Genomic DNA, 24,768 nt, shown 5'->3' with positions numbered 1-24,768 from the left:
GGGAAATGGGGGCTGCAGGCCTGGCTATCTTCTCCCTGACTGGGAAGGGGCAGCCCTGGGGGGGGCGCTGTGGCAGGATACTTTAGTTCTCCCCAGGACCATGGTATCCTGTAGGACTCTGGGTAGGCAGCAGCAGCAGGGGTGAAAGAGCTGAGACAGGGGACTGGCTTTGCAGCTGCAGTTCAGTTGTCTGCCTAGCCACTCCCGAGGGCTTCAGCACCCTCTCTGCCCATCTCTCTTCTGACCACTGTTCACTCCAGCCACCTGCTTTTCTGTCACTCTCTGTACACCATGAATGTAGTTCTTCAGTGTAGCCCTGCCTGCTTCTTTTTATACCTCAGCTTCCTCCTAGGTAGTTCTCTGGGTCTCCTCCTGCTCCCTAGGCCCTTCTCTTCTCCTCTGGGAGCTCACCTGTGGCTGTCCTGCTCTCTGTCTCTGTCATGGGCATGTGGGGTTGGGCAGACTTGGCTTTGAAGCCTAGTGTGCTGTTGGGTGTCTGTGTGACCTTGGCCAGGTCTCTAGACTTCTCTGTAGGGTCCCTCAAGGGGAAACAGGAGTAATGGAACTCTTTGAGTGATTAAGTTAAACGACATTTGTAAAAATGCCCTAGATCCAGGGCCCTGACAAATGCCATTTGAATTTGGAATTTAATATTCTCAACCTTCTCTTTCTTTTTTCCCCACCATCCCTCCTCTCTCCTCCACTACTCTTTCGCCCTCCACCACTTTTCATGTGCTTCTCTCCTTCCTCTTTCCTCTCCACCTGTCCCCAGCTCCTCTGAAACTCCGGCCCCTCCCTGCTTCTTTCCCAGGCTTCTCATCACCTACATCCCTCCCTCCTTCCCACCCTCCCTCCCCAAAATAAAATCAATGCAATATTCAGGAGGGTTGTTGGATATAAATAATTACGACTTGGAGTTTAACGAGATGCAAATTCCCCTCCCTGTCGTGGGGTATAAATTGCTCTCTGACAGCCCGTTACAAGGGTAATCATTTCAGAAAGGCAATTTTATGCAAATGAACCTGCTTGCCTCCTGGTAGCTCCCCCCAGCCCTGGGTGGGGGGCCTGGAAGAGCTGAGTGTTGAAGAGAACCCCAGTTACTGGGACCAATCCTGAAGCTGAGGACCTGAATCCGGTGGGAGGTTGACGGTGACTCACCCTCAGCTTCAGGAAGACTTGGGCAAGTGGAAACTGAACGTTTGACAATGGGCCACCAAGTAAGGTCGGGAGTCCAGAAAGGGCTGAGTGTGGTTAGAGAAAATGAAGGCACAGAATTGTCTGTGCTCTAGAGTGGATGGATACCTGGGTCCTCGCTGGCTTTTCTCTCTTGCCCCTTCCCAGCCTGGTAACCCTGTGGTGCCATTGACGAATTGGCATTTAATTAATCCCAATGAATTATTTAGCAACTTCATTATCCAACATCAAGAGCTGATGAGAGACTGATCCCTGGCTGAAAGCGGGAGTCAGGCCCAGAGGTTAGGCAGCTCAGAGAGGTGGCTGGGGTTAAAACTGCGGGAGGAGTGCGCCTCAGCCCCGCCCCTTGGGGAACTGGCCTTGGTCCTGACCCTTGGACTTTAGAGAGGGTTAGGTGAGGGCTTCTCCACTGAATTTTGTATAGACTCTATGATGTCACTTTTTCACCGGTCCATGCCTCAGACCAAACCAATCATGCCCATAGTGAGCACCACCTCAACTTTTAGCCCCCCAGTACTTCCAAGTATGATGGAATCTCTTTCTTGGAGCACCTATGCAGGTCAAGGCGAGCTGAAAACCTCAAAGGAGCTAGCCACGGTGGACCAGCCTTGTAATCCCAGCACATAAAAGAGGTGGAGGCAGGAGGATATCAGAAATTCCAGGTCATTTTCCACTACAAAAGGAGTGTGTGGGTGTGGGTGTAGCCTGGGCTAGATGAGACTGTCTCCAAAAACCAAAATGTGCGAAAAGGAAACAGGTGGTCACCTGCTAATTTGAGATGGAGAACCAGACACCAACGACAACCCTTGAATCTGAACCCTCGATTAAACCTTTCCTCTCTGTTTCCCTGCAGGCGTCCCTCCCCCATCTTCCTTCCGAGCCCGCCGCGGGGGAGGGGCTCCACCACCGCCGCCGCCCTCGTTGCCATCCGGGCACGTGGACACTTGAGCCCCCGCGGCTGGGTCCATGGCATTGTGAATCGGCGAGAGAGCCCCGCTCCGCGCGAGGGGCGCCCGGCCCCCTCCCCGCCCCATGCACCCGCGGCTCTGAAGCCTGAGCGGGGCCGGGGGCCGGGCGGCGTCGGGGCCGCCGGAGGCATGGCTCTCGGGAGTCGGTGGCGACCGCCACCCCAGTTGCTGCCGCTGCTGTTGCTGCTAGCGTTGGCGGCGGGCGTCCGTGGCTTGGAGTTCGGCGGCGGCCCCGGGCAGTGGGCTCGTTACGCGCGCTGGGCGGGAGCGGCGAGCACCGGCGAGCTCAGTTTCAGCCTGCGCACCAACGCCACGCGCGCGCTGCTGCTCTACTTGGACGACGGCGGCGACTGCGACTTCCTGGAGCTGCTGCTGGTGGACGGGCGCCTGAGGCTGCGCTTCACGCTGTCTTGCGCCGAGCCCGCCACGCTGCAGCTGGACACGCCGGTGGCCGACGACCGCTGGCACATGGTGCTGCTGACCCGAGACGCGCGGCGCACGGCGCTGGCGGTGGACGGCGAAGCCCGCGCCGCCGAGGTGCGCTCAAAGCGGCGCGAGATGCAGGTGGCCAGCGACCTGTTCGTGGGCGGCATCCCACCCGACGTGCGCCTATCTGCGCTCACGCTCAGCACCGTCAAGTACGAGCCGCCTTTCCGTGGTCTCCTGGCCAACCTGAAGTTGGGCGAGCGGCCGCCGGCGCTGCTGGGTAGTCAGGGCCTGCGGGGTGCGGCCGCCGACCCCCTGTGCGCGCCCGCGCGCAATCCCTGCGCCAACGGCGGCCTCTGCACCGTGCTAGCCCCCGGCGAGGTGGGCTGTGACTGCAGCCACACTGGCTTCGGCGGCAAGTTCTGCAGTGAAGGTGAGCCTCGGCGCGGCCGCGAGGTGGAAGGGTGCGCGGGCCGGGGCTTATTGGTTTGTGCTGGGGCGGGAGGCCGAGGGAGGGCGCGCTTCAGCCCACCACGGTTGCACGGAGGCGCCGGGATTAGGTTTCAGTAAACTGGCCCAAGTGCGTGAGGGTGGGTGCTGCTCAAGGGTAAGCCCTGCAGCGGATGGTGTGGGCGTGGCCCTGGGCGTGGCCAGGGTGAGAGCTAGCATGACCTGTGAGGGGGCTTGTGTGGTGAGGTCCAGAAAGGACTGGTGGCCCGGGGCCTCTGAGTGGATGGTAAGGTCGTGCGGGTGGGGCCTGCGAAGGCTGTGGCTGTGGGAGGGCCTGTGAGACACAGAGGAGGGACCAGTACCTGGGGTGGGGGCTTGTGTGGCCTGAGGGAGGGGTTTTCGATAAGTGGTGGAGAGATCAGAGTGAACAAGGCCTTTGAAGAGCTGGGGTTTGCTGGCAGTAGCCACTGTCTTGTGAGAAGGACTGACTGATCTGTGAGACCTGGACAGAAATCCACTTGAGGACCTACACCAGAGGGCAGAGAGGGAGATGGGGACAGAGAGGCTATGATCCAACCCACCAGAAGGATGGAAATTGTGTTTGTTTTCTGTCACAGAATCTCCAGAGTTGCATGAGAGGGTGGCTGAGGCCCCTGACTAAAAGTTGACCTTTGTGGTGATGGGCCTGGATGGCAGTCAGTCTCTCCCAGGACTTGAAGGGGAAGCTTGTGTTTCCAGCTCGGAAGCCCTTTCCAGTTTGGGGTTGGGATGGAGATTACAGGGCTGGATAGACCTTGCTGACACCCTGGAAGGTGGGACAAATATGGAATGGGGACTTGGAAGAAAAACATTGGGGCCTCTGCCAGCACCTGGGTTTCTAAGAGAGGTTGCATGGCTGACTCCGTTGACAGGCAGGAAAAGAATGGAGGTTGAATTGAGGGCAGCTAGGCTGTGCTTTAGAGGGGACAAAGGAAAGAGCCGCTTTGATTTTGGTGTGATTGGTCAGAGGAGAGATTTTCTGCATTGATTTCAGGGTGGCAGCTCATTACCCAGCAGGTGTGTGTGACAGCATTTGTTTTTCTATCTCTACTTATATAAGCCAGGAATTGCTTTGCAATTGTGTGTGTGTGTACGTGTGTGTATGTGTACGTATGTGTGCATGTGTGCACCTTCAAAGAGGTGGAGTCTTTGAGGGAGTGTGTGTCCTCAAGCTAGTGTGGCCGTAGGGATGGTGTCCCTGAGGGTGTGTGCATTCAGTCAGCCTGGGGGCCAAGTCTGCAGATGTCCCTGTTGTGGGAAGTCTCTTCTTCAGCATTTCGGTTGTGTATCTGTGGCTGTGGTAGATGAAGAGGAAGGAGCCAGGTGTGCACATGTAGAATCCCAGCATTGAGAGTCGGAGGCAGGAAGGTCAGGAGCTGCAGGTCATTCTCAGCTGTTTAGTGAGGTTGAAGATAGCCTGGACTATAGGGGACTCTGTCTAAACAACGCAAAAGGCAAGCAGACAGAAAATTTAAGGAGGGGTTTTGGATTTTGTGGAACTATGTTCAGGGATACATCTTTAGGAACTGAGTATATTAACATGACACCTTCTCGCCTTTTCTCCAAGGAGCTCAGGCGCTCCCTAAACTGTGAAACTGTGTACAGAGGCCTGCGAGCCTGCCACTGTGTTTTGGGTGCCTATGTGTGAATGGGTCTGTTTGAGTTGTCTTTCTTACTGATGGGAGATGGGTACCTAGCAGAGCGGCTAGAACACAGCCGGAAGGGGTTGTGCCCACGTCAGGTTCCCAGGTGTGTGTCACAATGAGAGACCTCAGTAAGACATTTGGGACTTAGGAGAAATTTCCAGAATCTTAACTTTATTCTCCAGTTCCTATGACCCCTCCTCACCTAGCCTTCCTAAGAAAATGGGATGAGGGCCGGGCGGTGGTAGCGCACGCCTTTAGTCCCAGCACTTGGGAGGCAGAGACAGGTAGATCTCTGAGTGCAAGGCCAGCCTGGTCTATAGAGGGAGTTTGAGGACAACCAAGGCTACACAGAAAAACTCTGTCTCAAACAAACAAACAAAACCCCAACCAAACACCCTCCCCCCAAAACCAGCATGAACTACCTTTCTAATTTAAGGGAGGAGAATCTGTGCCATGAAGAGGTTATAGTATCTGCTGCACAGCCCACCGTGGTGGGATTAGGCCTCTGCATACGGGAATTGGACTCAGAGACATCTCTGCCAATCCATTCTCTGAAAGCATCCATTGTCCAGATGCGTTGAAGTTTTTGTAGGTGAGAGAGATGGTTTTGTTGAGTGGATGTGCTAGAGTTAAATGAATGTTTGAGTTGGCAGAGCTAAGAAAGATGGCTACGTGCATCTGACCCACTGTGTGTGACAGTTGGCAGGGGCGGGGGTGGATGTGGCATGTAGATATCACTGTGTGTGTTATCAGCTGAGAGAGAGGTGCTTTGTCTGATAAGGGGCAGGTTGTGTCTGTGTCTCTGCACTGAATACAGCACACAGCAGCTAGTGGGTGTTTGGTTAACAATGAATGGAGAGATATTAGTAAGTATTTGAGAGAACAAAGACTTGTGGTAAAGCCATATGTGTTGATGAAAATTCACATGTGTATGTTTTGGGATCTGCCCTGAGGGTGGGTGTGGGGTGGAAGACACTGACTGTGTGCACCTGGAGCTGTCAGGTGCAGCAGGAGCCCCTGGCCTGCCTCCTGACCCGCCTCCTGCCTCTTGCTGCCCCCAGTCTACTTATTCCCTTAGGTTTGTTCTTGAGTCCTGAAGCAGCTTTTGTAATGAGCAGTGTCCAGTCACTTATACCACACTCTGTGTGTCCATGTGTGTAACTCTGTGTGTGTGTGTGTATGTGTGTGTGTGTGTGTATATGTGTGTGTGTGTGTGTGTGTGTGTGTGTGTGCCACTCTTGCTATATAGCCCAGGCTGGCCTCAGACTCATGGTGATTTTTCCACCTCAGTTTCCTAAGTGCTGGGATTGTAGGTGTGTGTCAGGCTTTCTTCCAAGACATGCCAAGGATGTCAGAAACAGCGCTCGCGTGCGCACACACACACACACACACACACACACAAACCACGGCACACATCACACATATGGAGGTCAGAGGAAAATTTTGTGGAGTTGATTCTCTCCTTCCCACTTTGCCATGGGTTCTGGGAATCAAACTCAGATCATCAGCCTTGGGTGGTGAGCGTCATTGCTTGCTAGTTATCTCCCCCTGACCCTCCACGTGCCTGAATGTATGTATGTGCACCACGTGCAAGCCTGATGCCCTTGGAGGCTAAGGCTAAGATGTATGTCAGAGCTCCTAGAACTGGAGAAACAGAAGGTTTTGGATGAGCCTGGGAACCTAATCCAGGTCTTCTAGAAGAGCACTAAATATCATGGCCCCACCTCCCTAAATCTACATTTTATTTTATTATTTCTTAAACTTTCACTTATTTATTTATTGTGTGTGGGCACTCATGCCACAACACACTTGTGCTCGTCAGAGCACAGCCTACAGGAGTCGATTCTCTTTCCACCATGTCAGTCCCAGGGATTGAACTTAGGTCACCAAGCTTGGCACAGACACCTTTATCTACCAAACCATTTTGCTGGTCCTTCTAGCACATTCTTATCCACCCAAGGAGGAAGAACATGATCTCCCACTGTAAGTTACTGGAGGTGGGGGCAGGAAAGCTTAGGGGACCAGGTCCTGGCAGATCTCTGAACACTCTGAATTGGGGTCGTTACCCTCCTGGCAGATCTCTGAGCACTCAGAGTTGGGGTTCTTACTCTCCTTTGGAAGCTACAGTCACTTCATTATTACCTGCTTTGAGTGGTTTCCATCTTTTTCTGAAACCAAGGACATTTTTAAAAGTCAGTAATTCACAGCACAACCTTCCAAAGACTTAGTTATTATTTTTATATGTGTTTATTGGGAAAACAAATGACTCAAAGCTCTCATGAATTCAGAAAAGCTTTTAGATGACTTTGATGTTGTATTCACCATTGTGGTTAATAAAATATACATTAGGAGAAATAGTTTTAGCTTTATAGGCGAGATGTACCAATTTGCCTTGAGATGTTTGGTATACATATGGATTTGTGGATCTTTTGGAATCCCCCCTGTAATTTCCTGGGGTCTTGGCTTGCCCAGCTTCTGAGAACCCACATGGCAGAATATTTGCTGCTTGCTTTCTCTGGGGTATCTGGCCACATGTAATTGCTGACAGAGCTAAGGATGGCTGGCTGAGTATCAGTGTTCCTGCTGCTGACTGGGTGACAAGGCTGGAGTAGCATAGACGGGGACTTTGCCATGGTTTATCTATCTGGACTTCCCTGTGTCATCTGTGTGTGTGGAGAAGAGCAAGAAAAGCGATCCAGGAAGAAGGGGTGTACCGGCGGGTGTGGGAGACCCCAGATGGAGTCAAGGGATAGAGACACTGTCAGGCGCACACCTCCATCAGGAGACAAGAGGATGGTCACTGTGCATGCTGAGGAGAGATGGACATTCTGTCATTGGTTGGCTGGCAATTTAATTCAAGAGGTGGTGATCAAGGGCCCCTTTGTAGTGTGCTGTGGCCCACGAGGGAGTCAGGAGTGAGTGAGATGATCTAATTGCTCCCGTGTTGGAAGTTTAGTTGAGGAAGTAGAAAAAAAGGCAGAGTGGTTTAAGGAGTCTTCATTCAGGCCTCTTGGCCAGTGACTTCATGGCTTACTTGAGCACCTGTCTGTCATCTGTCTGTCTGTCTGTCTGTCTGTGAGGTGCTGTAATAATGGTACCTGCCTCAAAGAGTCGCTGCAACAATCTCAGTGAGTTCATACAAAGTCCAGAGAGTGACTTGTGGCACAGAGAAAATGCTCAATAAGTACAGGCTGAGCATCGTTAGTTCAGAAACCTTAAGTGTAAAGGGCTCTAAAACCCCAGATGCTGAAGGGTTCTGACAGGGTTGTGAGAGGAATGTTCCACACCAACCTCACTTGATGGACTAAAGGGTAAGAAAAAGTGGGTGGAGTGAAAACACTGTATTAAGTCAGCTCCAGGCTTGTGTGTAGTGAAAGAGTGCATATCCCAAGATCTCTCGTTATATGTATTCAGCCATCCTAGAATTTAAAAAAAATTCAAAATCTTCAAAATACTTCCAGACACAAACACTTCAGATAAGAAGTAATACCCGGCTTGGGACTGCAGAGATAACTCAGTGGAGAGCACTGTTCTTGCAGAGGATCCAGTTTTCGTTCCTTGCACCAATGTAAGGCAGCTCGCACTCCCTCAAGCAGTTCCAGTTCTGGAGGATCCAATGCTTCTGGCCTCCATGACACTTGTGTACATTTGATGCACAGAAACTCATTCAGATATATGCACATACATGAAAAGAAACAGATAAATACTTTAAAAAAGAATATTCAACCTCCAATAGCAACAAGTAAACAAAATCTGGAAGCACAACCCACAGTGTGGTACCTGCTTAGAGCTGTGGCAGGCACAGGAGTGTAGTGATTAAGCAACAGATTGCTATCCAGGTATTGCCAGCATTGGGACCACTGCCGGAGAAACACTGCACATATGAAGCCAACTTAGGCTACAGAGCAAGTTCCTCACGAGCCTTCATTGTATAATGAGACCCTGTGTCAAAAAAACAAAATGGCTCCACAGTAAAGGTGCTTGCCACCAACCTTTTTTTTTTGTTTGTTTTGTTTTTTGTTTTTCTTTTTTTTGTTTTTTTCGAGACAGGGTTTCTCTGTGTAGCCCTGGCTGTCCTGGAACTCACTCTGTAGACCAGACTGGCCTCGAACTCAGAAATCCGCCTGCCTCTGCCTCCCAAGTGCTGGGATTAAAGGTGTGCGCCACCACCGCCCGGCATTTACCACCAACCTTGATGACCTGTTCAATCCAGAAGCCACATGGTGGAAGGGAGAACTGACTCCTGCCAGTTGTCCCCAGACCGCTGTGTGTATATGTGGCAAGTGTGGATGTACATGCACATTAGGTAAAGTTTGTCTCTTGTAGGCAGCGTAGTACTGAATCCTGTATTCTTTTTAAAGCTCACAGGGATAGACTCTAAATAGATTTTACTATATTTATTTGGTGTGTGTGTGGTACATAATTAGTGGGAGTAGAGTTTTAAGAATTTTAATTTTTTTCAGTATTGGGGATTGAACCCAGGGCCCAGCACATGGTAGGCAAGGGTTCTACCAGTGAGCTAAATTCCTCCTTGCCATTTCTGTAAACAAAGGACTCTGGGGTCTCAAGGACGGGAAGGGTTTACAAGTCGAGAGGACTGGTAATGGGGTTGTGAAATGTTATTTAGGACTGACTTTGAATATTGATGAGGAAGCTCAGGAGAGGCCAAGCCAGGTAAAGGGGTGGCCATTAAAGAGGTATAGAAGAGAGGAAATGTGTGTGCCATCCGTAGAGGGGCACCGGCACTGGGGGTGAAGAGTAGAGCTCATGGCAGGAGAGGCTGAGGCCAGGCCATGGGTAGCTGGCTTAAGTCATTCATGTGACAGTGAATGTGAACTGGCTATGGAGACTGGCGAATAAACACACAGGATTTGAGCGGGTAGGCGATGAAGATAAGAACTGTGTGTAGGAAGCAGGAAGCAAAGTATAGAGGGATTCCGTACAGCAGTTAGATGGTGGAGAAACCAGTTGGAAAATAGTTTAAATGAGATTTTAATTACATTTATTTGTGAGTGTCTATGTGCACATATATGAATGTATGTGCACATATATGCACGTGCAGCTGCAGGATAAACTCTAGTGTCACTCCTCAAGTGCCATCTACCTTGTCATTTTTTTGAGGCACAGTCTCTCTGTCTGGTCTAGAACTTGCTGATTAGGCTAGCTCACCAGTGAGCCCCAGAGATCTGGCTGTCTCTGCGTTCCCAGTGCTGAGGTAGCAAAGACACCTACACTTTTACCTGAGTTCTGCGGAGTTGAAATCACGTCTTCTGTTTGTACGTGAGACACACTTTACCTCTGAGACGCCTCCTGCCCTGAACGGTGATTGTTTTGAAGTAGCCAAGAAGGGTGACAGCAGTGGTGGTGGCCATTGGGATAGCTGCAGTAGCAGACAGCAGATGCTGAGGCTGAAGCTGTGGGTGAGGCATGGTGTGTGGCGTGTGGTCAACGAGGGAAAAGGAGGATTCAGAGGACAAGAAGCTTCAGTTTTGTGTGATTGGAAGGGTAGTAGAGAGGTGAAAAGGGGAGAGAGTCTGGAAGGGGATTGGAGTTGGGACGGTGGATCAGGCCTGGGTGGAGTGGAGTAGATCTGGCCTTCTTTAGACACAGCTATCCTAGAGTTCTCATTTCTCTTGCTGTGATGAAATGCCCCGAAAACAGCTCAGGGGAGAAAGGGTTTGTTTCAGGTTATAGTCCATCACTAGGCAGTGTGTGTGTGTGTGTGTGTGTGTGTGTGTGTGTGTGTGTAGGCAAGAACTGTTTGTTTCTTTTTATTTAAAGTAAATTTAATTTTTTTTACTTTTGTAGTTTAGACTCAGCTCACGTAAGATATGTAGTCAAGCATGGCCTTGAACTTCTGACCCTCCTGACTCTACCTTCTGAGTTCTGGGATATACCACGGTGCCTAATTACGCGGTATCAGGGACTGAGCTCAGGCAAGCATCCCTCCAACTGAGCCACAGCAGCCCTCACCTCAAGCTTAAAGCTTAGAGGGACTTGGATTAAATTCTGTCGTTTTTTTGTGAGATAGGCTCTCTCTACTTAGCCCTCGCTGGACAGGAACTCACTCTGAAGATCAGGCTGGCCTTGAACTTACAAATATCCACCTGCCTTGGTGGGATTAAAGACATGTGCCACCACTCCCAGCCTTGGATTAAATCAATTATTGATTTAAAAACTTTCAAATATGTATTTCATTTTATCTTATGTATATGACTGGTTTGCCTGCATTTATGTGTGTGTACCGAGGCCAGAGGAGGGTATCAAATCCCCTGGAACTGGAGTTACAGTTGTGAGCCTCCTCGGGGTGCTGGGAACTGAACTCAGGTCTCCGGAAGTAAGAAATTTTAACTGCTGAGCCATTTCTCCAGCCTTTAAGATGTAATTAAAGATTATAATTATTATTGTGTACATGCGCATATGTGCATGTATGTATACATGATGTTATGGGGGTGATGTATGCCCTGGTGCTCACGGAGGGCAGAGAGCAAGTAGTGTGGAATTCTTTCTTTCCTCCCATCTTTGTGTAGGTTTCAGGGGTGGGACTCAGATAGTCAGGCTTACCTGGCAAGCACCTTGACCTACTGAGCTATCTTGCTGGTTCTCTCGATTCAAATTTGATTGCCACCAAAAGTGTGACCTTAGATAAGTTGCTTCTGTATTTTTCCCCGTGTGTGTTACTCATGGTTTCATATATGTGTACACATGTGTGTGAACATATATGTCTGTATGTCAACTCTGAGTGTCTTCCCCACTTGCTCTCTACCTTCTATACAGAGGCAGGTTCTTTCACTGAGAGCTCGCCAGTTTGAATAGTCTGGTTAGCTGATTTGCCCTGGGGATTCTGTGTCTACTTCCTCTTGTGTTCTGGGATCCTAGGTGGGCCACCAGGCTTATCTGGCTTTTATGTGGGTCCCGGGACACTGACCTCTGGTCCTCATAATTGTGGGCATGAGCCGTGTATCCAGCCCTGCTTCTGCTTTTGGACACTTGATTTCCTCAGCTCTAACAGAGGAATAGTCATTTGTATTCAATGGTTATAATAGTAGTGGCGGCCACAGGAAACAGCACACAACAGGATCCAGGCCTACTTTAGTGCTCAGAACACAAGAAGTGTTATTATATTATTCACTCAACAAACATAGCCATGTCTTTTACAAGCCAGGAGCGGAGCAAGCAGCTGGAGGTAGAGAGATGAATGAGACATTGTTTTGTCTCGTACAGTTTTGCAGTCCCATCAGGAAGCCGAGTTGAAATTACAGTTGCATGTAGCTTTAACAGGGGCAGTGGTAAGACAGTGTGTATCACAGAGCTGGCCCGGAAGAAGGTAACTGCTGCTCTCCTGTGTTTAGAATGCACAGGTATTGACATGGGTCTTAAGGGGAAACATTGGATTTCTCAGATGGCTTTGGGTGTGTGTGTGTGCACGTGTGTGTGTGTGTGTGTATTTTGGGGAGAGTAGATAGAACATAGCCTATTAAGGGACTGGAAAGAGGCTGGGTGCAGCTGGAGCCTGGATTGTTGCAGGCTAAGAGATTGAAGAGGGGGTTGGTCAGATTTGAGGGGACTTACTGAGAAGGCTAACCTTCCCTGATGAAGCCCAGCATGGAGCCATATACACTACAGTAGGTTTGAGATGTGTCAAGGCACTTAGGTGGCATATGGATATAAACTGCAGGGTGACAGGACTCACTGAAGGAAGGTCCTCTCAGAGTCCTATCTAAGCTCCCACAGAACAGACAGGGGCCTTAGCTGGGCTGCACTGATGGGGGATGGGGGTTTTAGAAGGTAGAACCCCCAAGTCCTGGTGACTGGTATGAAAAGGGGGAGGAGTGCTCTCTGGGTGTCTAGCCCAATCAAGACAGAGGGCTTGAGGGGGAGGGTTCTGAAGTCACCTCAGACAGGTTAAGGGCAAGAATCCTCTGAGAGGAAGGATTGTGGTGGCTCTGATTGGCAAGTGGATAATGGGATGGCAGTGGAGAGTGGTCCAGATGTGTCTCCTCCTCAGAGAGAGGAGAGAATATACCACTGAGCACAGGAGGCTTGCAGCCAAGCTGATGTGGAATGTGACAAATGAGTAGTCACCAGGCCCACCAGGTTGTGGGCCTGGCCCGAGGTTCGATGGCATCATGAGACACTTTTTAGAGGTTGAGAATTGTAGGTCAGAAACAAGGCCTTTGCTCCAAGGCATCAAGGTGAGCTATGGGTGAGGAGAACATGGAGAAGAAGATGTAACTAAGGGACAGGTAGGGAGAGCTGGAGGGGCCTGGGATAATGGGTGAGGGATTCACACAGCACAGAGTAGATAAAGGAAAGAAATTTACTGTCAGGGCTTGCTGGCTTCATGTTCCTGAACATACCTTAAAAATTAGTCTTTTAAAAATATTTATTTTATTTTATGTGTATGTGTGTGTCCTTGAGGACAGGTATTTGTACCACACGATGCAATGTCAGCAAGGTCAGAGAAGGCCATTGGATCCCTTGGAACTGGAGCTTGTAGGTGGGTGAGCCCCCACCATATGAATGCTGGGAACCAAACCTGAGTCTTCTGTAAGCACTCCAAGCCACCTGTTCATCTCCCCAAACCCATTAAAGATATTAAATTATGTGTTGCTGTGTATATCTGTGTACAAGTATGTGCACATGAGTGCAGTTGCCCAAGGAGGTGGAAGAGGGCGACAGATCCCTTCGAAGCTGGAGTTACAGGTGCGGAGAGCTGCTCAAGTGTGCTCTGGAAATCCAGCTAGGGCCCTCTGGAAGAACAGGAAGCTTTCTTAACTGTGATCTTTCCAGCCTGGAAGTACTTTTTGAAATACCTGCTATATGGAATTATCTAGAAATCAAAGCGATTCGTTTGCACAGGTGGTGGCTGGTGGCTTGGGACTGGCTAGGGCCTTAGCAGCTAGGACCAAAGAGTTCCAGCTCAGCAGTTCTCAGAGTACCCAGGGGTCGCTTTAACGGGACAACTCCCTCAGAGTTGGGATGGGGCTCGTAGCTTTAGAAGAATTGTGGTCTATACAGCTTTGGCTGTGTACCTGTCAGGCCAAAGCCTCTGTGTTGTGTATTGTGGAGTGTGTTTGTAACATGGAAGCTTGTGGGTGAACAAAGAGGTAGGTAGGTGGCAGGACGGCTGTGTTCACTTGGGGGTGTGTGGGGGTGGGTGCGTGAGGAATACCATGTATTAGGCTGCTGCACAGGCGTTGGTGTTTGCACTGGGTCACTGCATGTGTGTCACAGGGTGGGATGACGTACGATAAATAACATATCTGGTTTTGCAGTATAGCGCCCCTCCCCGAGAACCAATCCCACAGAATGTGCTCACAGGAGGGAGGAGACAGCGTGTTTGCAAGTGTGTGAATTTGTCTCTGTGTCAGGATCTGCATACGTGTCTTTCCTTGAATGTTTGTATGTTTGTAGGTTGTGGAGTCTCTCTCTTCTGCCTTCGGCTTCATTTAATATCCTCTCAGTCAGTGGACATGTGACATGTTTAAAACTGGGAGTGCCTTGGCTCTCTTACAGAGCAGGCCAGAGCAGATCCTGCTTGAGGAGCTGTGGCTTAGCTGAAGGAACTGCTCACACCCACCTTGTCTCTCTACCCAGGTCCAGGCCAGGCCCTAAATAAGTGAGGCTGATGGCTTATAGGGTGTGGCACAGTCTAGAGGTCCTCAGTGTGGTCCTCTGATTTTGACTGAGCTTAAGGTAAACATCCAGCTGGAGCTGCTTTGCTTCATCTAACCATTTAGAGGGCATTTTGGCTCACTTGGGAGGTGGAAGTAGAAAGATTAAGACATTAGGGCCAACCTTGGCTAGATAATGCGTTTGAGGCCAACCTAGCCTATTCAGTATTTTGAAACAAACAAGCAAACAAATTAAGCAAACACATTCTGGAGTTTGAGGATGAAGCTCAGTTGGTAAACTATGTATAGCATACACAAAGCTTTGAATTTAATCTCCAGCAGTGCTTAAAGCTCAGCATAGTAGTGCATGCCTGTAAATCCCAGCACGAAGGAGGCAGGGGGCTAGCCCTGAGTTAGAGGCTAGAGACTAGAGAGTTAGTTCCAGGCCAGCTTGATTACAGAACAAGACTGTGAAACACTCTCAAAAATGAAAACAAATAAAAAAGCCAAGCAGAATGAAGATATTTCTCCTGATCATAGAGGCAGAGCCAGGGCCAGAAGGGGCAGTTCACCCTCTCATCTGTGTAGTCGGGGTACAGCGAGGTTGAGTGACTTATTTGGGCAGTTTGAAGCAGAATCTGACGCAAGGGTTTTCTTGGATCAGACCCAGGGCCTAGCTCATGCCACAGAACTATGTTCTGACTTGGTGCAGATGTCTTTTTTTTTCCCCTGGGTGGGTAGTGGGCTATAGGATGGTTGTTAGATCCTTGACTCGAACACTGTAAGTGTGAGTCGTATAAGAGCTAAGTGCGAGAGTGGGTCGTTTGGTGCTTATGTGTGTCAGTGTGTCACTGAGCGTGAGTGTGTCTCTGCAAGCTCAGTAAGACAGTCTCTGGTGTGAGCATGTCCCCATCTGTCTCTGAGCTGCAGTGGAATGAACCAAGAGAGGAGCCTGCCTCAGGGAGTAGGGAGGCCTGGCTGGCGGCTGGCGGCTGGTGGCTGGCGGCTGGCTGCTCGCTGCTCGCTCCCCTGCTTGCAGCCCTGCTTCCCAGCTCTGTGTGATCTTGGGGTGTTATGTCCCTGCTCCAGGCCTCATTTCCTAGTATAATGGGATCTGGTGCAGAATGTAGAGGTCCCGCCCAGCTTTCCCATACTGGCTGACTTGGGAGGACTCATTCAGGAGACAGTGTGGTCACTGCCCCGTCCAAGGCAAAGCTGTCCCCTGAGATTTGGGGCTTCTAGTTTGAGTTACTCATGCCAGGGCTTTGGTGGGCTTGGGGACCTAGAACCCCTGGTCCTTGAAGCACTTTTGCTAACAGGTCTCCTCTCTCTTCTCTCCCTGCCCCTTCTCTGAACTTGGCTGACTTCAGAGGAACACCCCATGGAAGGTGAGTGGAGCCTCCTTGATCTTTAGGGGAATGCATATTTCCCCATGGGGTCCATTTGAAGAGGTGTTGTTGGCCATGCAACAGCTCCCTGCCTGCTCATGTTTGCGGGGTGCCCAGGGGGAAGGAAGTCTGGGGTCTTCTCGTTGGACTGCGTCTTCCTGGGCCTCTTTGCTCATTGACTGGGAAAGCTGCTGGGTAGAGGGCAGGTCCTCCTTCTTCCCCCATACTGCTCCCAGCCTTCTGCCTTGCGGTGAAGGGAAGGGGCTCCCTGGCAAGAGATGATGAGCTGGGGAGAGAAACATAGCTGATAGTATTGGAAGCGTCCAGAAGTAGACACGGTTTTGCCCAGTTTAGGAAGTGTATGGTGGCCATGTAAAGAGAGTCGGGGGTGGCAGGGTTGGCTCCCGGCCTCCAGCCTGTGCTGGAGAGAACTTGTGCTGCAGGTGTAGGCCAGTGGGAATGTGGTGGAGAGGACAGGCAGGGTGGGGTGTGGGCAGGGCCAGCTCTTCTACTCTGCTTAAAGCTGCCCATGGCTTGAGGAAGAGGACAGCTTCTTCGTTCAACCCAGTCCATGGCAAGGGTGGCAAGGGGCTTCTCTCAGATCTCTGTCCATTCTCTCCCTGCCTTCTGTTCTGGCTTTCTGGCTCTCTGGCTCTCTCTCTCTCTCTCTCTCTCTCTCTCTCTCTCTCTCTCTCTCTCTCTCTCTCTTGTCATTGTCTTTGCCTCTCTTTCTCCAGGACTCTGTCTGTGGACCTCTCTCTGTCCCTGTCCTTCCCCAGATGCTGGGGCTTCTGTCGTCCTTAGAAACTTTCTATCTTTGCTTTCCCCTCTGTTTCTTTTCCGTCTCTGGGGTGGACTAAGATTGAAGATAGAGTGGTTTACACTTGGAGGCTGGATTACAGTCAGTCTTCCAGGTCATCACAGTGAAGTTGGCTAAGTGATTCTGAGGGAAGGCCATATCCTGGTTGTCATCCTGCTTCACAGTCCCCTGTCTGGGAAGGTAGTGGGTAGGATGCACTCTGAGACGAGACACCAAGGATGTGTGAGTCCTGGTGAGGGCAGGCAGTGAAGGCCATAGGTCTGGGTATGAGTGGAACCCATTTCCTCGTGGTATCCTCAGCTTACCTTGTCTGTGTTTCTTGTCTTTGGGTCTCCTCAGGTGCCCTGGTCTCAGCAGGCCAGCCCTGTGTCTGTATCTGTGTGTTTGCGTGTGCATATATTTACGTGGCTTGGCTGTCTGTGTGGGCGTGCTGGGCACCAGCTTATTGTTGTGTCCATGGAGTGGCGTGTGTCCATGTGTCTCTGGAGGATCCCCAGACCTTTGTGTGTCTGCATCTGTGTTTGCATCTCTGTGTGTCACTGTTTGCCTAGGTCTGTATGCATGTGAGAGTGAAGGGGAGAGCCTGCACATCTGGGTGGACACGGCTTCCTGAGGACTGGAGATAAGATTTAGTGACTTTAACTTGCTCTTAATGTCTCCTCTGGAACAAAGGGAGGGATGGATAAAGGGAGAGAGAAAAGACAGGGGAGAGGAGAGGCTTGGGAGGAAGGAGGAGGAGCATAGACACAGGAAGAGTAAGAAGTGAGATTAAAAAAAGCTAGAGAGAGAGAGAGAGAGAGAGAGAGGGAGGGAGGGAGGGAGGGAGGGAGGGAGGGAGGGAGGGGAGGGGAAGGGAGGGGAGGGGAGAGGAGAGGAGGGGGAGAGGAGAGGAGAGGAACATAGCAGGGAAGGCCCTGGCTGAGGGGAAGGGCAGAAGCTGCAGAGAAGTAGCTTGGAGCAGGGAGAGGAAAGGGTGATAAGACCAAGAAGGGAAGTTGGTCGGCTTTGGAGATAAGGGAATGAGCTGTGTGTGGGGTATCCTGGAAATCTGCCGGTGTGGATGTGGGCCTGAGTGTCAGCAATAGTGCAGGGTGGATATGGCATGTGGGGTGTGTGTGTGTGCGCACACACGCTCACATGCATGCGTACATAGGTAGGCATGTGATCCTTCTGTGTGTCCTGTGCATGTCTGTCTGTGTCTCTTAATATTGCCGTCTTTTTCTTTCCGTGGCTGTTGTCCTGGGGTCTGGGTACAAGTCAAGGGTGAGACTGCAAGAAGGACACAGGCTCAGCTGGACCTCCCTGAGGTCCCTCTTCAGATCTCTTGGGGGTCCTCTGTGCCTCCTCTTCTCTGTTCCTTGATGCTGGGATGCTGAGCCTAAGGCCTGGCTTCCTCCAGGAACCCAGCTATCCTGCTGTGCAGTGCCCTGAGCACCTCCTCTTTCTCCTTAGTCTCTTCTGAGCAGGGAGAGGAGACCCAGATTAGCCAAATAGAATAACCGAGGAAGGGCCTTTGGCAGTGCCATCCATCGCTGCCAGCCTGTAAGAGGAGTGGAAGGAGGGGCAAGATGCCACAGGTAGTCATGGGGGAGAGAGCACCTCAGGGATACTGGGACCAGGACAAACAGCAAGCTATAATTGGGATGGGAGAGGAGACAGTCTGTAGGGAGGGATCCCTCCATCATCTGGTCATCTGAGGATGAGCCAGGAGTAGACAGGAAGGGAACGGGTCTCCCCTCACCAAGATGGCTGGTGCTGTCACGCCTGAGGGAGCTGAGCAGCTGGTTGCCTTGGTGACAGAGGGAGAGTGCCGCATGCTAATGAGGCTGGCAGAGAGCTGGGCAGCGGAAGGGTCTTGAGTGTAGCTGTGTGGCTTTCCCCAGCAGTAGTCAGGCCTAAAGGGCCATAGGTAGTGGAGGGGCAGAGGACAAGAAACGGAATCCATGAGCCCTCGGACACTGGACTGAGGGCAACAGAAGCCTGGATTTCTAAGTGTAGGGCCTCAGGGCAAGGCTGCTGACAGGCAGAGTGGGAGGAGGGTTCAGGGCCTGGTGCCTGAATTTTAGAAGGAGGTGCTGGAATTTTGTGGGGTAAGAGTGAGTGGCAGGGTAGGGACTGTTTAAAGCAAGGAATGAAAAAAGAGCCTAAAAGCTGGAGGCCCTTTCAGTGCTTTGAATAATCCCCATGTCCTGAGAACTGTGTTGTCCTGATGCTGTCCTAGTTGCTATGACCTCCTCCCTCAAGCTAGCCTCCGACCTAGAGGTGAGATAAAGGAATAAGACACCGATGGAGATGGAGAGGAAGTTGCCAGGAGCCGTGTGGCTCTGTCTTCCCCAGGACCCAAGCCCTTCCCAGCCTCCTCAGCCTCCTTAACGCCTCCTGGGCACTGGCTATCCTGGTCCTTTCTGTGCCCAAGAGATATTTGCAACTCTTTAGTCTCCACACTGGCTTCAGTTTCCATCCCAAGGTCTAGCATCTCATGCTACAGGAGCTGGGATTGTTTTCCTGACAGCAGATCGTCCCTCCACCACCCTCTTGGCCAGACCTCACAGCATGGAGATAGGGCTGTAGTTGGGCAGGGAGCAGGGGTTTGGTAGGGCTAGTTGGTCATCTCAGGGAGTCCAGGGGAATCAGTTCTATTGCTGGTCTGGTGGTGTCAGCCTCTCTGGGATCTGGGTCCTGATGTGGTCCATTCTGGAATGACTCAGGCTAAGGAGGGTTACCTTAGATTAGGGTTGCCAGGGTTTGCTCACTGGACTAAATTGTCCTTGGCAAAGGCCTGGTCAGGGAAAAGGGACCTGTAGGGTCATTTAGGCATGAAGAGTTTGGATCTTTCAGAGTGCTTGGCCTCCTGCCCAGGGGTCTTGGCTGTCCAAAGGCACACAGTTTCTAGATTCCCAGATTCTGAAAGAATCACACCATCTTTTGCTCCAGGGTTTCCATAGACTCTGCTTACTTCTTCCAGCTTCCTTGGTTCCCCAGAAACAAGCAGGTTTTCCTTTGGAACCTGCTGTTCCCATGGAATGGGCATCTGGAAGATTAGGGCTGGAGAGGAGGCTTTTCTAAGTCCTAGTGTGGAGGTTTCCTTTAAGGCCCAGGTTTCTATACTATCCACTTGACCCCAAGGGCATGCGGACCCCTGATGTGTGTGTGTGTGCCTGTTTGTACATGTGCATGGTGTGCGTGCACGTGTGTCTGTGTGTGCATGATGTGTGCGTGCGTGTGTGTGTGTGTGTTGGTTGCAGTCCCCTTCCCCACTCAATCCCAGTCTAACGGGACAGTCTCTTTCTCTCCAGGTGGCTTTGATTTTTGTGTTGTGTTTTATTTTCTCCTCCATCCGAATTGTTTTTTTCTCGTTGACCGTTTTTTTTTTCTCCACCTCCTGGAAGAAAAAAAAAGAAAAGAAAAAAAGAAAAAAGGAAAAAGAAAAAGGGAAAAGCCGCCCCCCCCCAGCGCCATGCTTACTTCCCTTTCCTTTTCCTTTTTTCTTTTTTTTTTTCCGGCAAGAAGAAAAAAAATAAGAAACCAAAAAATTCTCTTCCTCCCCTGCAGCAACGCCCTGACCCGCCTCCTCTGGCTCACACCTCTCTTCCACCCTCTGACACCCCTTCCCCTCCCTCTACCCTCTGTTTCTGCATCGGGCCCCTTCCCTCAGCTGCTGGGCTGGGGGCTCTCCCCCCGATGTCTGTCACAAGTTAAAAGGGTTTTAAATTGTGGCAGCAGCAACTTTCCCTCCCTTCTCTCTGGCGGATTTCATGACTCGTGTTTCTTTGTTTCTTTCCTCTTCTCTTTCTTTCTTTTCTTCTTTTCTTTCTTTCTCTTCTTCCCCTTTCCAAGGTCCGGCTCACCTGACGTTAAACAGCGAAGGTATGGTTTGAAGTTTTGGTTTCGTTTGGATTGGACTGAATTGCCCCAAACTGTGCCTGGCTTTTCTGTTCTCTCCCCTCCTCCTTCTCCTTCCCCCCTCCTGCCTCCCTCCCTCCTTCCCTTCCTTTTTCCTTGGCCATTTCTTTATTTGTATGGGGTGCCTGGTGGGGGTGGGGCTGCCCTCTCCGTCCCCCTTCTCCCCTCCCTTCCCCTCGGGTCCACCCTCACGTCACCTTGGTTTCTGATGTCAGATGTACACTCTCCTGCCGTTGTCTCCAGTCTCCTTTCATTTGTTTTCTCTCCATCTTCCTCGTGGTACATCTCACTTCTCTTTCTCATTCCGGTGTTTGATTTGCATCCACTCATTCTGCTCACTCTTTCTTTTCTATGAATGCGAGTAAAAAAAGGAAAGGGCCTGCCTGGGCTGCAGAAAGAATTTGAGGCAGCACATTCCTCTTCCCTTGCTGCTGTGGAAGACACCCCATTTAATCCCTGTCCCTAGAAAGGGTTGAAAAGGGAAAATGTGGGGCTGGAGGTGTAGGATCCTCCCTTCCCACAATGCCTCTTCTTCTGCCTTTCCCTCCATGATCTTTTGAGTTTCTTATTGCTATCTGACAGAGGACAGTATACCAGAGACAAATGGCTGGCTATTGTGATTATGGAGTGTCACCAGGAGGCATGACAGCCCTACTAGGTGGCATGACAGCCCTACTAGGTGGCTAGGTTAGGACTTACCCTTTAGCTTGTACCTACCCTTGGCTAAGTCCCTCCCACCAGCCAAAACCCCAGTGTTGGGGGCTGAGGCATAGCTAAGTGGTAGATCGATTGTTGTCTTTGCAGACGCAAGGCTCTGGGATCTAATCTCAGTATTGCAAGGAAACCTGGCATTAAGCAACCTGGAGGGGAACCTAGAAGTTCTGACTGGTCCCTTCCAGCTGTGACCTCCCTGCCACGCCACCCACCCCCACCTCTATGAGCACCCTCAGCACTGCCGTACCTGCTCAAGAGACAAGGTTGTGTATTTAACCAAGAGATGGTGGGACCACATCTAGGCTGCAAGAGAGTTTTGTCAAGATCTGAAATTTGGGATGGATTTAGGTCTGATAAATGAGGGCCTGGAGTTTGTGCAGGCATGGGAATTATGGTCAGAAGTAAGCAGGAGGAAGTCCCACACAGGAAGTTAGGAGGATGGTCCTGGCTGACTGGCTCACATCCTTCTTTTCTCTACAGCCTTGGTTTGGGGAGTGCTGGCTGTGGCTCTCCTCAGACACTGAGGAAGTTCTCTTGAAGGTTCCTAGAGATGCCTCCCCTCATCTGAAAGGTTCTGCAGCTCAGACATTTGTCTGCTTTTAGTTCTGAGGACTGTGGACTGGTGTTAGAGGAAGAGCCTAGAAAGAAACTTCCCCTTTTATCCCTGAATTCTCCTCATCCTGTGGACTTAGCAGTAGGGCTGGTTGCCTGGGAGCCAGGCTCCAGAGAGTGTGTGTTCACTGGCAAGGTTGGGTGAAGCTCAAGCCGTCCTGGAGCCTAGACATGGCAACTTGTGCCTCTGGGGGTGCTGGAGCTGGGTCCTGCATGGTGAACCAGGGAATGAGGCTGAGAACTGATTTCTGAGGAAGATTTACATGCATCCCCTTGAGCCCTGCCTAGCCAGGACCTCCTTGGGTGAGCACAGCCCTTCTGCGGTGTGTGGAGGGACAAACCCCAGAAGCCCACATAGTTTAGGTAGAAGCCCTCAGAGCAGCCACTGTAGTGACTGAAGCAGTTATGGGCGGCCCATGAGAGCTCTAGCACAGAGCAGGAGGGTTGTGGTACCTGAACTGAGGTGTAACACAGGTACAAGTCAGGCAAAAGCATGTTGACAAGGATATTCTCTAACCCAGCAGAAAGTGTGAGCAGAGATGCCCAGTGAAGGAAGAGCAGGAGCCCCAGGGATGTGGCAGTGGTCCCACAGGGTGATGGGGAAGCTTGGGTACAGGTGCTCAGGACCTTGGTCCCCAGGATTGCCCTTCTCCCCCAATTTGGTCTCCTCACCCTAGACTGACTCACTCCTCAGTTGCAGCTGGTGGCTTTTGGATTATTACATGGCTCCTTCTCAAGAGACCTTGAAGGCTAGGGAATCCCCAGAGAAGCTCTCCTTCCTTGCCCATGCCTGCAGGCAGCACCTTTGTCCTGGATAGGGCCTTCCATCACCTCAAGACTGGGATGGGACTGGCTGCAAAGCCCCTGTGCCTGACTCCCCAATTCTGCTTCTCCAGTAGGGTCCTTACTGTTCTCCGAGGGGGGGGGCCGGGAGAGGAGGAGCCGGCGATGTGCACCAGCCAACAAAAGGTCAGTGATCCCATGGTCCCCAGACAGCCCAGCCCTCGCCCTGCTGTAGGCTAACTGCTCTGAGAGGCAGAGGAGTCTTCACAGGTGTACGGCATGCCCCTGTTCCTTGCCTCCAGGCCTGCAGTAGGTCTGCACCCATTCCCAGGGGCACCGCTCTGTGCCCTGCTGTGAAGGACCCATCTCTTTCCCAAAGTTTAGCTGTCCTGATGACCTACCAGAGCACAGATGCCCTTTTCTATGGCAGCAGTTACGCCCATCTCTAGAAAGTGTTGCTGCAGTGGAGTGACAGGTGGCAGGGCACTATCATATTCCGAGAGCCTGCTAGGTGCCTTGGCTGGGGGAAGCTGCTAGCATCTGTTATCTGTGTGTGTCACCTATATTGTCCCAGCAAGCCATGATGACATTTAGTGGCAGGCATCATTGCTTTTGTAGGTGGGGAAACAGTCAAAGCCCCAGAGGCCAGCACGAGGCCCCTTAGTGTTTTAGGACACTGGGATTCCAGCTCACTTGTTAGGACAGAGGCTACTTCTGTCAGGACTCTTTGCTGAGAAAAGTACAGGACGCCCTGACAACTCTCAAAGCTCTGTATTCAAGCCAAAGCTGTGTGGTGTCACCTCCATCCTCCAGCTAGAATCCTACTGTGCGCCTGGGTTTGCACCGTCCCAAGCCCTGCTCCAACTCCTTGCTGTCTTTTACAGCCAGATCATGAAAAAAGCATCTAGTCTGTGTTTGCTGCGTCTCTCCCCGAACTCCTGGGCCAGCCTGGACACTCCTGGGAGCCCCTTTGTCTGCATCTCTGTGGAATCAGTGATACCACATCCTGTCACTCTGCTGCCCCTCCTGGTCCTGAGCTCCCTGAGGACAGGATTTTCATTGTCTCTCTCCATGTTCTGCACAGCTCTTGACATATATGTAGGCACAAGCTCAGAACATTTAATTAATTAATTATTAATTTCAGTAGGGTCTCACTATGTAGTTTTGGCTGGCCTGGAACTCACTGTGTAGACCAGGTTGGCCTTGAAGTCACAGAAATACATCAGCCTCTGTTTTCTGAGTGTTGGAATTAAGGGTGTGCACCACCACACATGGCTCACAGTTATTTAAAATGAGTGAACGGTCACTGATCCCAGCATCTCACTGATGGTCCCACAAATAACAGCAATAAACCGTGGTCCGTGTAAGAACATGGTAACTGCAGGCTTTGTTCAGAAGAACTTATTTATTTACTGGCGGAGAGGTGAGCATGCGCGCCTTCACAAAGTCACATCCAGGGTAACTTACAGGCTGGACTATGGGCTGTCCTTTCATCATCTTTCTAGATTCCTGCAGCGACCTGGGAGGTCGGCTGACAGGTAGTTCCTTTATTTCCCCCAGAGGAGAAAGCTTGCGTAGAGCTTCTGTAGCTTGGCCGAGGTCATAGGGCTGGTTGGCGGAGCCAGCACCAGCACCCAGGTCTTCTCTCTCACATCACATTTCCTCCCGAGGGAGCTGTACAAGATGTTCCTAGGCAGTAAGTGCCAAATGAGCAGAACACACAGCTGTAGCTTCCCAGAGCCAGGAGGGTCAGAGGGGCTGGAGATCTTCCCAGAGGAGGCCTTTGAGCTGGGTCTGCAAAGGGGGCAGCTGTGTGCCTCCCTTTCATGGTACTTAGAAACTCTCTCAGTTCTGGCCACATTCAGCTTTGTTGGGAACACTTGTGAGGCCATAGACTCTCTGATGGAGAAGCAAACAAGTATTGGCAGTGACTCCCTTCCTACACTAGGAGCTCTTAGGAGTTGGGTTTTCTCACATGCTGATGGGAGTTGTAGTTCCTGACTGTGGTCTGGCCGCTGTAGGCGATGGAGCAAAGCGCCCCCTGGCGCTTCAGGATTTGAGCATTTCAGATCCAGCTAGTGCTCCAGGGAACTCCATTACACATTCGGATTCCCAAGTAACAGCCTCCACGAGGGTCCATCTTTGCTCCTTCAAGGTGTATTCTCTCTCTCTCTCTCTCTCTCTCTCTCTCTCTCTCTCTCTCTCTCT

General features: G+C 51.1%; 1 protein-coding gene across 1 annotated transcript in view; it reads left to right on the top strand.

The window, feature by feature from the left end:
* The first annotated feature begins 2,291 nt into the window (after positions 1 to 2,291).
* Positions 2,292 to 24,768, top strand: part of Nrxn2 (neurexin 2) — a 99,082-nt gene continuing 76,605 nt past the window's right edge. The window contains 5 exon segments of the mRNA XM_028770976.1: positions 2,292 to 3,021; positions 15,711 to 15,728; positions 20,386 to 20,415; positions 22,674 to 22,696; positions 22,698 to 22,746. Coding sequence (XP_028626809.1) covers positions 2,292 to 3,021; positions 15,711 to 15,728; positions 20,386 to 20,415; positions 22,674 to 22,696; positions 22,698 to 22,746 — 850 coding nt within the window.

Source organism: Grammomys surdaster, unplaced genomic scaffold (genome assembly GCF_004785775.1).
Source record: "Grammomys surdaster isolate TR1022 unplaced genomic scaffold, NIH_TR_1.0 205, whole genome shotgun sequence".
In the NCBI taxonomy this organism is placed as follows: Eukaryota; Metazoa; Chordata; class Mammalia; order Rodentia; family Muridae; genus Grammomys; species Grammomys surdaster.
Note: the sequence above shows the minus strand (reverse complement) of the source record. Positions and strands in the feature narration are given on the sequence as shown.